Below are 13,414 nucleotides of genomic sequence, written 5' to 3' on the forward strand. Positions count from 1 at the left end.
CTTCTTCAGCGAAATCAGTTGTTCGCAAAAGCGAAGCGGATATTTCAGCGTCTTTTGGAGGCGTTGTTGGCAAAACCATGCCAAGGTGATCCCCGACAGCCTGACACGGCCATCCACGCACAGCTCCCCGGGCTCTGCGAACCCACGGCGCACCAGAGGGAGAGAGGAAAAGCGCCTTGGGAGAGAGGAAAAGCGTCGTTTTCTTCCAGGAATTTTATTATTATTATTTTTTTTTAATCCGACAAATTAGCCAGATTTGTAAGAAATTAAAGCAACCTCGGAGACCCTTGACAAAAGGGCAGCCCGCAGCCCTGCAGAGTGCCCGTAAGCAGCAGAGGAGCGCAGATGTTCCCTTCTCGGTGCGCTCGCTGGAAAAACGCAGTGCGGCCGCAGAAATTCCCCGTTTGTGATTACAATTTGTTCCTAACCGAATACATGGAGCTGCGAATGGACCCTTTGTTATTATTATTATTATTTAGTTAGCCGAGGCACAATATTTGTTTGCTCTGATCGCCTTGGGCACCGCAGCCTCGGTAAATCCGTTCGCGGCAGCCTCCCGAGAGCCAAACGGCCCCGTTCCCCCCTGCTCCGGCACCCGCCCTGCCCGGGCCGCCTTCCCCAGAGACCCCAAGAGGCAAATCCCAAGCACGGCAGCTTTTGCCCGTCGTTGTCCCAAGCCGAAGAGCCCGGCACGAAGCTCGCCATCAACACCCGGTGCTGCCGGCGGCGAGCGGAGCCGCCTCCCCTCCCTCCCTCCTCTCCCAGCCTTACCCCGGCTTTATTCTTACGGGTTGCAAATCTGTATTATTCCCACCCAAGCCAAAAATAATATTAGTCCTCTCCACGCGCATTTCATCCCTAATTATCACTCGAGTCCTTTGCGACACAAAGACTTTCCCCGGCTGCTCGGAGCGCGGATCCACGGGCAGAGCGTTTGGGTTTGCCCCTGCCCCGGAGAAAAACCTGGGGCCGGGGGGGTCCCGCTATGGGGCGGCTGCAGCGGGGAGCTCAACACCGACGGCGAGCGGGGTCGTCAAGCAACCACCTCCCTCCGGAGCAGAAAGGCAGGGCTCGCCTCTGAACCAGCTTTTTTTTTTTTTTTTCCTTTCTTTTTTTTTTTTTTTATTATTCCTTTTTTTTTTTTTTTTTTTTTTTTTTCCCGAGCCATCATCGCTTGCAGGATTTGCTTTCCCCACAGAGCAATCGAGGAAACAAAGCCGCAACCCGCGCCGCCCAGCAGCCGCCTGCTGCCCCATGGGTTCTCGCCCCAGTATAGCCCCAAATAACCCCCCCCCAATCCCCCCGCTGCCCCTCTGCCCCTGCCCACCCGAGCCCCCGCTCGCCCGCTGCTGCCGTCCGGCCCCAAGAAGCTTCAGGACAGGCACTTGTGCTTTTTCTCAGCCTTGGGAAAAAGCCTTGCCACCGTTTTTCAGCTCGGGGCTTGTGTCCCAGGAGAGCCCTGTTCCCTGTTCTCTGGCCGTCCTCGCTCACGGGGGGGGGGGGGGGGGGGAAGCACCGGGCTGCTGTGCAGTCGGCCGTGTGAGAAAAGGCTGCGTGGAGCCTTCCGAGCCCCCGCCTTGGGTTCTTTTCAAAATAAATAAGAGCAATAATAATAGTTGAAAAATTGTTTGAATTATCCACGAGCCCTAGTACACAGGTTTATATTTTATTACCAACGGTGTCCCTAACCGGCGGAGATTTTGGGGAGCCCAAACGCCGGCCTCTTTTGCTACCGAGCCTCACTTGAGGCTAAAAGCCACGGGCGCACCTGAGAGCCCAAGGGATGTGAAAGCCGCAGCTCCACAGCCCCCGCTCTTATTTCCAATGAGCCCACCGCTAGTGGCACTGCTCTCCAGGATCCCTTTTGGGATCAGCCATGGGGTCACATCTCTCCAGCCCTCCGGCGTGGAGGCTGGGATCCTTCTTCCCCAGCCTCTCCACGGACTCTGGGCAGCCGAGAACTCCCAGATCCAGGACTAAAGCTCTCCTGGGCTTTCTGCTCGGTCCCTAGGGCCCCGGCCGAGCCCTGGGCAGGGTGGGAGGGGGAGCCCTGCCCCCCCACCTGCCCTACACCGGAATGGTGCCGGATCGCGCCGGGCACCGCCACTGTCGCCCCCCGGCCGTGCCCTCCCGCTCGGCTCCGTGAGCTCCTCCCAAGAGCTCCAGGCTCCTTCCTTTTTGCAAAGAAAATACCATAAATGCCAATACTTAAAATAAAACTAAATAAAGGAATAAATAAAAGAGCAAATCCCACCTGCGGGGGACATTCCGCCCGCTCCTCGCCAAGGCACCGGCAGCCGTCGGGGGGAAATGCGGCACCCGGGGTGCGCAGGGCCCTTCAGACATCTCCAGCCGGGCCGGGAGGGGGGTCCAGGCAGAGCCCCCTCGCCCACCGGCCTCTCTGCTAGCCCCCGGGGGTGGGGGAGCTCTGCCGAGGCTGGAGAGCGCTGCCCCGGCGCGGTGCGGTGCGGGGTCCCGGCGCCGTGCGGCTCAGCAGGGGACGCGCTGCCTTTGCTCCCTGGCTGCTGCTGCCGCTCCCCCTGCAACAGGCAACGGCAGGACACAGCCCGCATTTCATTTTTGGGAGACTTTTGGACAGGAGGAAGGGACTCGTCAAGGCTGGCAGTGGTGGCGGCCCCGGGGATGGGACGAGGAAGAAGCGCCCAGGATTTGTGGCATCACCTCGGCCAAAACCAAGCCCCCCGCTGCCACCACGCTGTCACCACCTCTGGACTCCCCTGAACGCAGGGCTCTGGCTTTGTACCCTCCAAGCTCCCTCCAAGGGCTCAGCTCTGCCCGGCGCCGGGGCTCCCGCTCATCCCCGTCTGGGCCGCCCCGGTGCCCAGCGTCCCCGCTCCCTTCTCGGGCAGAGTCCCCAGCGCTACTCGCCCGCTCGGGCACCTTCAACCCCGTCTCACGGAGCCGCTTGATCCTGGCACCTTCGCAGCTGCAAGGCGGTGGCGAAGGGTCCCTCCCGGCCGGGCACCCCGCCACCCTCGACGGCAGGCGTGTGGCCGCCCTCGGGGCTCCTCTCTCCCCTCCGACGGGAGAAGCGGAGCGGAACGGGGCCTGCAAAACCCCTCTCCGGCCGAGAACAGGCCCTTAACCCCCAGGCCACCTTTGCCCTCCGCTGCCGGTTGCCGCCGGGAGGCCGGGCAGGTGCCGCGCCGTCGGGAGCAGGCAGCGGGCACGGCGGGCATCCGAGCACCCGAGCCCGGAGCCTCCTTCTTCTGCACTGATTTCTACCTGAGAAGCGCGTGTGAGAAGGGAAACCTACGTGGTTTCCTGTTTTATTGCCCTGCGAGCGAGCAGGAGGGATCTAAATATAGGCAGCCTTCTGGGCGCAGAGCTGGTCTCTGCGCCTGTGCGAGCGTTTCATACACAAACACGAGCGCCTGTGGAGACATATGCAAAGATATACACAATTTACATTACATTTCAACAATCGAATTTCTCGTAGCTGCGGTAGTTTCTCTCTCTCCCTGTTGCGACTGTTTTTTTCTGACCGTAGCCTGCCGGTGGCCGGATGGAAAAGTGTTCCCACGGCTCCCGCACCGCTCCGGGCTCGGGGACAGAGGCTGGGACATATCGATAGGGAGGTTACTGTCGTGGTGCAGCAGTGGATGTGCTCTAGAGCCGAGTATGTGGTCGGGGGGTGGGATGGAGAGAGCATGCTAAAGCCCGGGTTTTGCTGTGAACTGAACCGTCGAAAATCCGGACTGATTCCTTTGGCCTTGGTAGAGTTACGCGCGGTTTACTGGGGGGTTTGTCATTAAGAAAAGAGAAAAAGACTCGGAGCGATTGCTTTGTATTTCAAAGTGTAAAATTATCGGTAGAAGCAGGAATAGAAAAGCCTCCAAACTCACGTAAAATTGCATTAAATTATCAGTTAACCCCCCTCGATGTAAAACACTGATGTTCCGCCAATACCGGATTTTGCCAACGCCAAACGATTGCAGTAGCGAAACCGAAATATTCGATATCGAACCTCGTCCTAGCTTCCTGGCTAACTTCGCCCGGATCACCTTGTTCAGCGATCTCTGCCTCGAACAAAACGCATCTTAATTTTACTAGATTCAAAGAAAAATAGGTTGCGGCTTTGTCCCGCGGCTGTTACCCACTGCCACAACCCGAAGGGCCCTGGGGAACTCTCCTGACCGACGCTTTCTTTTCACATCAGGCGATTCCCTGCAGCGCTCCATCCGTCAGCGAGCACGGAGAAAAATAACAAAACCCGGTCACCTACGGGAAAGGCTTCGAAATAACCCCCCCTCTCCATCCCGGAGCCCCAGAGGGGCAGTGAGCAGCTTCTCCGAAAGCCCCCCCTGGTCGCGACAGAAATTTCGTGTCCCGCCCCGGCCCCTCCGCTCTTGCAAATTGTCCCCTCGGAACCATCCCTGCTCCAGCCACCTCCAGCTTTCGTTTTCCCAGGAGGGAAAGCGGTGGGAAAGGCGGGAGAAGATGGTTAAAAAAAATAAAAAATAAAATAAAAACAAAAATGGAAAGAAGGAAGGAAAAAAATATGCATTTCAGGATCGGGGCTAATAAATATCGTTCCTCCCGCATCCGCCAAGATTTTCGCTGTACACCACCCTTCCCTCAGCTCCAACCCACCCGGCGGGGCACAGCTAAAACCCCAAACTCAGAGCAGAGCCCTCCGTGCCACCGACACCGACAGTTTTAGGATCGATCTGCTCGCCCCCGGCCCCTCTACCCCTGCCCACGCCGCGGGGAGCCTGTTTGGGAGAGAGCCGCAGCCCGCAGCGCTGCTCTCAGAGCCTGGGCAGAGAGAAATAACAATTGGGGGGGCGAGGGGGCTGCTGAGGAAGCTGCCCGGAGGCCTCCTGGGGCTGCTCGGAGGACTCGAGGCTCGGCAGCAGGGCGGTGGGGCTGCAAATCCGCCCGGGGCCGCTCGCTGCGGGGAGCCGGGGGGGTGCTCGGGAGAGGGGCGAGGCAAAATCGGGTGGAAAAACGAGGGGCTGCGCATCCCTGCCCTGCCCGACCCGTCCCCCTGGGGGGGAGCTGCCCCAAGCAGGACGCTGCCGGCCCCGGGATCGTTGTAGGGCCGGCTCCGGCTCACTGTAGGGCCGGCCCCGGGAAACCCTCTCCAAAGCTGGAGGCTGCCCCAAGCGGCTGTCGTGGCCGTGCGGCCTCGGGCCGCTGGGACGAGCCCGGCTGCAGGCTCCAGCAGAGAGGGAATAACCCGCAGACGCGGGGGAATAATAATTATGATCACTATCCGCTTCCCCCCCAGGAGCTGCCTGCATTTTCGAGGGATGCGGGCAAGTCCCTGGCACGGGAAAACCGACGTGGCGGTCCCGGGGTGCCCGCACCGCGCCGCATCCTCCCCGGGAGACGCTCGGGAGCCTCCTCTCCGGGAGCTGGGGGGCTCTGGGGGCTCCCCTCTGAGCCGGACAGACCGAACAGCATCGTGTCCTGCACGCCCGAGCCCCCGGGGGGATCCTGAGCCACTGCCGGTGCCCTTGGAGCAGGGCACGGAGGGAAAGGAGCAGAGCTGAGAGGGAAAAAGCTGCCGGGGAAATCCGTGCCAGCCCTCAGAAACGACACACGCGGCAGAGCGAGGTGTTAAACTAAAGTTTATAAATTAAAAAAAAAAAAAAAAGTACAGCGGGTAGCTTACAAACATTCACAATTCATTTGAAGTAAATACTCTAGTTGAGTGCACAGTGCCATTAAAAGAGAAAGGGAGGAAAAAAAAATAAAGAAAAAAAAAAAGCGACGAGTTACCTTGAATGAAAGAAAGTGTAATTACATTGCTGAGCAGATCAGAAATCCCCGCCCCTGAAGGAGAGGGCTGCAGAAGAACTGTGAAAGGCACTGATGGTATTAAAATTTCCCGTTACATCGATTTTTTTTTTTTTAAAGCCTGACTAGAAATATTCACATTGAATATAAAAATAATAATAAGAACAACTTTAATACAACTGGAAAGTGCGAAAAATCCGTAACTCCTCCCTCCCCGAACACGGAAAGATCTCAGGAAAACAAAACAAAACAAAAAAAGAAAAGAAAAAAAAAAAGAGAAGTCTGGAGTTGCGATATAAGTCTCACCCTTTTGTGACATATTTATCCTTTGCCAGGGATCATGGAGTACAGGAATAACATGGGCAACAAGAGCAGGGGGGATCTGAAAGAGGCTTCCTTACATTCAGCACCATACAAGGCACACTCAGTTTGCAACGAGTCGGAAGACCAAGGACTCAAACAGACGTCAAAAATAAGCTTCCTTACAATCCACCGAGGGAGTCCTTGATCTCCTCTTTGGAGCTGCATTTGGTTTCGTGGCGTTTTGTTGTTGATGGTGTGTTTTTTTTTTTTCTCCTTTCCTTTTTTCTCTCTCTCTCTTTCTCTCTCCCACACAAGATCGAGTCTCTACCGATCCGAAGAGAAATCAAACAAACAAAAAAACAAAAAAGTCTACACCAAATACACTGACAACATGGATACCATGAACTAGTCGTGCCGAATTGCAAGAGTCCTCGGCTGCCGGGGTGGGGACGGGGCGAGGGGGTGGCTGAGAAGTCCTACGCTGGGAGAGGAGCGGGTGAGGGACCGTCCAAATAATATTAATAATAAAAATAACAATAAAATAATAATAAATACTGTCCAAGGCACCGAGAGCTGCGGCGGGGGGCTGTGGATGGGAAGCGGGGGGAGTGGGAGACGGGCTCCCCGGGGTGCTGCGGGGGGCGCACGCTGGGTGCCCCTCACTGGGTGCCGGCGGCTGCGGCGCAGGTGGACAGTGCCCAGCCGGGCAGGCAGTAGTAGGGGTAGTAATAGGAGGGCTGGAGGGAGAGCAGCGAGGGCGGCCGCAGCACCTCGCCGGGGTGGTACTGTCTCTGGTCGTCGCGCACCAGCACCTTGACGGCCACCTTCTTGGCGGCGGGCGCGGCGGCCAGCAGGTCTGCGGCCATCTGCCGCCTCTTGGTCTTGTAGCGCCGGTTCTGGAACCAGATCTTCACCTGCGTCTCGGTCAGCTTCAGCGAGGCGGCCAGGTCGGCCCGCTCGGGCCCCGACAGGTAGCGCTGGTGGTTGAAGCGCCGCTCCAGCTCGAAGACCTGCGCGTGGGAGAAGGCGGCCCGGGAGCGCTTCTTGCGAGGCTTCGGCGCCGCCGCCGCCTCGTCCTCCGCCGGCAGCAGCTTCCCGCACTTGCCCGCTCCGTCCTCCTCCTCCGGCGGGCTGCGATCTGCGGGCAGGGCGACAGCACGGCGGTCACGGCGGGCAGCCACCGGGACGCCCCCATCCCCCGGTCCCCCGCGCCCCGGGAGCCGCTGCTGGGGTCGCCGGCTCCGGCCCGACGGCACCGGGGGCCCGACGGCACCGGGGGTTTCTCGGCCTTCTGTGCTCGAAGGGGGGCTCGGCCCCTCTCCGACCCCTTCCCCTCCATCCCTCCGGTCCGGGCCCTCGGCACAAGAGCCCCGCGGCCGCCTCCCACCCGCGACCCACCGGAGAGCGACCCCTCCTCCCGGCCCGGCCCGTACCTGAGACGGCCGCCGACATCTCGCTGTCACTGAGCCCGGCGTTGTCCCGCTCCGCCGCCTCCGGGGGCTGAGCCTCCGCCGCCGCCGGCCTCCCCCCGCCGCCCGCCGCCTCGGCGGGGCGGCCGCTGCCCCCGGCGCCCTCCTCCTCGGAGCGCCGCTCGCCCTCGGGCTCCTCGCTCAGCGCCGAGTCCGAGTCCCAGCTCGCCGGCGTCCTCGGGGCGGCAGCGGCCGGCCGGGCAGCACCGGCCCCGGCCCCGGCGGGGAGCGGCGGCCCCTCGGCGGCCCCGCAGAGCCTCCATCCCCCGGGCGGCCCCGGCGGCCGCCCCGCCGCGTGTCGGGCGCGCTCCTCCTTCTTGTTGAGGATGGCCTGGATGGAGAAAGGCGTCAGGGCGTTGCCGCCGCGCACGGCCATGGCCCGGCGGGGCGACAGCGAGCAGCGACGGCGCCGCGCCTTCAGCTGGGCGACCGCATCGCCGCCGCCGCCGGCCGCTCCGCTGCCGCTGCCGGTGCCGGGCCTTGGTGCGCCGCCGGGAGCCCGGGCAGCAGCGGGGGCAGCAGCGGGGGCAGCAGCGGGGGCAGCAGCGGGGGCAGCCTCTCTGCGCCGCTACCGGCCCGCCCGCCCATAGGGACGGGGCCGCCGGGGCCGCCGCCGCCGCCGCGCTCCGCCGCGGGTCCCTGGCGGCGCGGGCGCTGCCTCCGCCCCGCTCTGTCCCGCCCCCGCCCGCCCTCTGCTTTTTCTCCCGCCGGCGCCGCCGGCCCTCGCCGCCGCGCGACGGCGCCGGCCCCGCGCCTTCCCATTGGGCGGCGGGCGCGCAGGCCGCGCGCCGATTGGCTCCCCGCCGCGGGGAGACGCGCGCCGCGGGGGTTAACCCCTTGCGGCCCGGTGTGTGTGTGTGTGTCGGGGGGGGGTGCAGCGGGACGGGGCCGCGCCGTCGGGGGGATGCGGCTGGGCGGGAGGACGGCACCCGGGGATTTTGGGGCAAGGGGGAGCGGAGCAGAGCGAGTCCGCGCGGTGCCCCCGGGCCCTCGAAGCGCACCCACACGCCCTCGAGCTGCTCCTGCCCGGCCGTGCGCCCACCTCCAGCACCGTCCGGCCCCGCTGGAATCGGTTCTCAACGACTCTGGCGACAGAGAAATGTTTTCCCACATCGCTCTTAGCGGAAAAAAAATAAATGAAGACAATGGATAACCCCGCCTCGGTACGCAGCGCCTCGCCGGAGATGGTCTTCGCCTGGCTCAAGGAGCAGAGGGCTCGTCCTTCCCTGCCGGTAACCCTGGGGGGCTCCTTTCTTTTCCCCGTTTCCCCCCCCAGGTATTTCCCCTGGCAGCTGCCGGCTCTGCCGTCTGTGCCACGATGCAGCCGGAAAACATCCGAGGGGAATTTTTAAGAGATGGAGGGAAATAAGAGGGGAGCCTCGATCGATCCTCTTATGTGTAGGAAGGTGCCCTGCGCGGGTAGTCTGAGGGGTGCTGGAGAGACGAGGGGTGAAATTTGGGGCGTCAGAGGGGACGAGTGGGTGCCCAGGGGTGAGAACGAGGAGAAGGGCAGGCGGGGCAGGTGGGGGAGCAGGGCCGGGGGGAGGTTTTGGGGCACGGAAGGGACGGGAAATAGTGGGGTGCGCTCCTTCGTCCAGGCTCCGCTCAGGTGTAGGGGCAGAGCCGCTGTGGGGCCGGGGAGCGGCGAGGAGGAGGAGGAGGAGAAGGAGGAGGATGAGCCAGCTTGCAGCACCCCCAAGCCCCTGCTTTACGGGGCTTCGCGTCCAAGCTTTTGGAAATACCTGCGGTTAGCTCACAGTGGTTGCGATTCTTCGCTGATTTACCGCCGCCCCTTCTCTTTTTATCTTTCTATTTTTAGTTTTTATTTTTATTTTTCACTCCTTATCCTCACCACCACGACCTCCCTCAGCCTCCCCGGGCTATCTCTGCGCCCTCTTCCCGGACCAAAAAAAAAAAAAAAAAAAAAAAAAGAGAGAGAAGGACGTTTCGGGGGAGGAAACGCCTGGGGAGCGAGCAGCGGCGGGGGGAGGCCGGCGGGGGGCTGCGGAGCCTGGGGGCCTGCTGGGTGGTCCCACCGAGCCCCCCCCGACCCTCCGGGGAGAGGGGCAGCGGGACGGACGGACGGATGGACGGACAGACCGCCGGGGGGATGCACAGCCCGCCCGGCTGCCGCGGAGGGGAATCCGAGCGTGAAGCCTCCCCTCTCTGCCCCATCCCTGCCTCTCCCCGGGGGGGACCCTCCTTGGAGACCCCCCCGGGATTCAGCCGAAGCCCTGCAGGGGACCCGGCTCCCCGCCCGCCTTCCGCAGCGCCCGGGGCCGCCTGCGGGCGGGCTGCCCCATCTAGAGGCGTCCCGGCCGCACTGCCCGCCGCCGCTGCCCCTGCCCTCGGCCCCTTTTCCTATTATTATTATTTTTTAATTGATTATTATTAATGCAATCAGCTGGGCCATCCTTCTTTTCAGGTGCGATGCAACCCGCACGCTGAAGCGCTGCCAGGATGCCCTGATGCTTCAGGAAGGAGTCGACGGCACACACGCAGAGGAAAAAAAAGGCTGCAAACCTCTCTCAGGGGCACTCACCCTATATATAATATATAAAAAAGGTCTCCCGGGTGGGATTGCCTCCCACGGGGAGAAGGCGACGCTCCAGCTTTTCCTCCAGGGTAGGATTTGCTCCTGCCGGGCAGACCCGCTTCTGTCCCGGCCACCCGCCCCAAAAACCTTCCTCAGTTTCATGGCCCAGGGCTGCCCCACAGTTGGGACACAGTACCTTTGCTGTATTTATTCAGATTTTTTTTTTTTTCTTCCCCAGACTCGTCCCTATTTTACCTCCCGACGTGCTTACAGAAATACAGAGCCTCCTGCCGGGTCTCGCAGGGGCGCGGGTGGAAGATGGCCATGGCACAAACGGGGATTCCTCCTGCAAGGGGGTTTCACCCCCCTCCGACCCTGCTGCTGGCGGGGAAGATGTGGTTCGTGGCTTTCACCTCGGCCGTGCCTCTCCCTGGCTGCGCACCAAACGAATGTAAAGGTGCCCTGGGCAGCTCGCTGGTTTTGCAGGAAAATCTCAAGTCGTCTGCTTTTGAATGGGTTTCGACCCAATTTCTTAACTAATAACAGCCTATTTCCAGGCAGATGTAACCGCAGCTGTAACTGCGTGCCTCTGAGACAAGCCCCAGGCAGGATTCGTCCATATGTGCCCGGGGGACCTCGCGTAAGCCTCTCCTGCAGCACTCAGCCCCCAAATCGCTTTGTAAATTACGTCAGGAGCCTGCTGAGGTGTCGAGAGTGAGACGTTTATGGACTGCAGGGACAGAAGGATATGCCACCTACAATTTGGTGGGGAAAAAAATAATGCTTTTTGGAACCCAACCGAATATTAAGCCCGGAGAATGTGCAAATATAACGCTGACAGCGAAGGGTTTAATTTTACCGACTTGACAAACTCTTAGCAAATTAGCTCAGCGGGTTTTAATAGCTGGCAGGCAATCCCCTTCTTCTCCCATAGTCCTTTTATGGGGAAAAACCCGTGTCCTTTAGGGCTGGGAGGCTGCGATGCGAGCATTCCTGTAGCCTCTTACAGCCGAACGGGAATAAATGCTCGGGGCTTGGGTCGTGTGCGCGGGGTGACACGGTTCGGCCCACTGTTATCGCTCAGAGCTGCTGTTCCTGGGAAAACCGGCCCAGATACCCCTCTTGCTGCTTCACCTTTAGGATAAAAAGCCAGGGTTTGGCACGCCCGGCACCGAGCAAGGAAGCAAAGCTGCCAGCGTTTCGCTGTCAGCACCGCGTGGCAGCATTTCTCCCGAGCTATCCCTCCTTGCAAGACCCCCAGAAGGAAAAAACCGTACGGATTATTTAATCCTCGAGATCCCAAAAAAGAGAGAAGATGCTTTGTCGATGCCCGGTGCCGTGCCAGGAGGCCACCGCCAGCTGCACATACCGGGAGCAGCTCGCAGCTGTCTGCAGGCAAGACCATCTCCTGAAGTCAGTCCTCTCCTTGACTCTTTCCTTGTTTTTACGCCGATTTTCCTACTACTCAAGTAAATGGTTATATATTCCTCGTCTTCTGACGTAGTTAAATGCAGCCCGGGCAGGATTAAATTGATTTACTAATAAAAAACAAGCCGTCGTATCCAAATGGCCGGATGCGTCTTGTAGGCATTAATTATAGCTTTTGAATTTTTCTGGGAAATAAACGTCGTGATTTTTTGTTCCTGTGTTTACCTTCTCATCTGTTTTAATAAAGTTAAATTCAATATGTATATTCAAATTATATTATATTCAATAAAAGTGGAATTTACTTGCACTCTGATACAAAAATAGATGCAGAATGACACGCACAAGTCACACATGAGTCACCATCCAGTGTCTGGTCCATCTATTTGTTTTGATTTTTTTTTTTTTTTTGCTTACTATTTGCTGGAGCATTTTAATGAATATTTACCAAATCACACTAGATGCATTTGTGGTGTGCAAGTCTTTAGGCTTTTAAGAACACTCAAAGTACAATTAATCATTTGATGTTTATTGGGTGCAACATCACGTGAAGTTCAGGTTTCCTTTACCATTGCTCCTCAATGTAGAACTAAGTAATAATTTTCCCCATATTTTTATTTGTTTAATTCACTTCTCACATATGACGGACTTTTGTTAATTAAATTAGCGGGGCAACATTTAAACAATTCTTGTTTCTTCTGGTACGTAAATCAAGCAAACCTGGACGCCTCTCAGGATACTGGAACTGTTTACAATTATAAGGCTATTACCAATCTTTGTCTAAGAGTCATGTCTTTATTGGTAGCAAGTCAGTAATATTTTAATATTATTTTTTCTATCCCTTTATTATTCTTCACCAATTAAATTTAATATCTGAGACTGTTTGGGGCTAATGCATTATACATTTGTACAAAACACCAATTACTCAAAAAAAAAATAGTTTAAGATAAACGATTCCCTCTTTTCACACCATTTTCGTTCAGTTGAAAGCCTAAGCTATGGAGACAGATATTTTTTATTATTATTTTTATTTATTTATTTTAATTTTGTGGTCAGATTCTTGCTTGTAATCAGACTCAGCTTGCAGTGCTGGCTGTTGTGGTGCCTGTTCTGAGGAGTAGATCAGACTCAGGAGCCTGGATTCCAATAGAAAACTTGGGTGCCCAAACATTACATGTTGCAGAGGTGAGACTCACATTTCTGTTGTCCTGTTTTTGATCCAGGTCCATGCAGTTACCTTCCAGAATATATATATATATATATATTTTTTTTTTTTCTGGAGAGAGGGGTACAGTCTTCTATCAAGAGCATCTTTTGTAAACACAGATCTCTGTCAAAATGAGGCAAAAGGAGGAGCCCTGCCGAGTCCTGACACTTTATGCTGCCATGGCCTCGTGCACCCTTGGTGCCTGATGCCCTTGAGCCACCTCACCTTGCAGGAGGATTTGGGCAGGCAGGCTGTGCTATTCTATTCCTGGGCAAGCATCTGCAGCCCCCAGCCCCAGGATGAGCACCAGCAGCGCCTCTGGGAGTGCACCAATCCCTTTGCCGAGCAGAGGGCGAAGCCAGGTGGTTCAGACCAAACATCTCACCCTGCAGTGTCTCAGTTCTCCAAAGGGAGAAAAAAAAAAAAAAGCCTGTCTGAGGGCTTTCCGACACCTCTGGCTGAAAACAGGACACCCAGCTTGACATGCCGTGCAGCAGGGGGAGACGGGCAGCTCACTCACGCAGTGATACACGCCCCATAACCCGCCGTGGAGCAGCAAGGCCAAGCTGTTGGAGCACAGAGACCTTGGATCCAGTGTTTGGTTCATGAAGTTAGGGCAATTAGCAGCTCCACGGTGGGAGTTGTTTCCACTGGCAATCATTTTGTATGAATAGTGACTGTACATTTCATTTAAACACAGCTTTTACA

The 13,414-nt window shown here is 57.9% G+C and overlaps 1 protein-coding gene and 1 long non-coding RNA gene across 2 annotated transcripts; one reads left to right on the forward strand and one right to left on the reverse strand.

The window, feature by feature from the left end:
- Positions 1-5,915: 5,915 nt before the first annotated feature.
- On the reverse strand, positions 5,916-8,226 carry NKX3-2 (NK3 homeobox 2). The gene is given in 4 exon segments (XM_068679934.1): positions 5,916-7,207; positions 7,503-7,552; positions 7,554-7,600; positions 7,603-8,226. Coding segments are annotated over 4 exon segments (888 nt in total). The 5' UTR covers positions 7,915-8,226; the 3' UTR covers positions 5,916-6,728.
- A 185-nt stretch (positions 8,227-8,411) lies between these two features.
- LOC137855204 (uncharacterized) lies at positions 8,412-11,716 on the forward strand. Its single transcript, XR_011095589.1, has 3 exons — positions 8,412-8,770; positions 9,964-10,163; positions 10,313-11,716. It is a non-coding gene; the product is annotated as an uncharacterized lncRNA (long non-coding RNA).
- Positions 11,717-13,414: the final 1,698 nt, after the last annotated feature.

The sequence above is a fragment of the Anas acuta genome, chromosome 4 (assembly GCF_963932015.1).
Source record: "Anas acuta chromosome 4, bAnaAcu1.1, whole genome shotgun sequence".
NCBI classification, from domain to species: domain Eukaryota; kingdom Metazoa; phylum Chordata; class Aves; order Anseriformes; family Anatidae; genus Anas; species Anas acuta.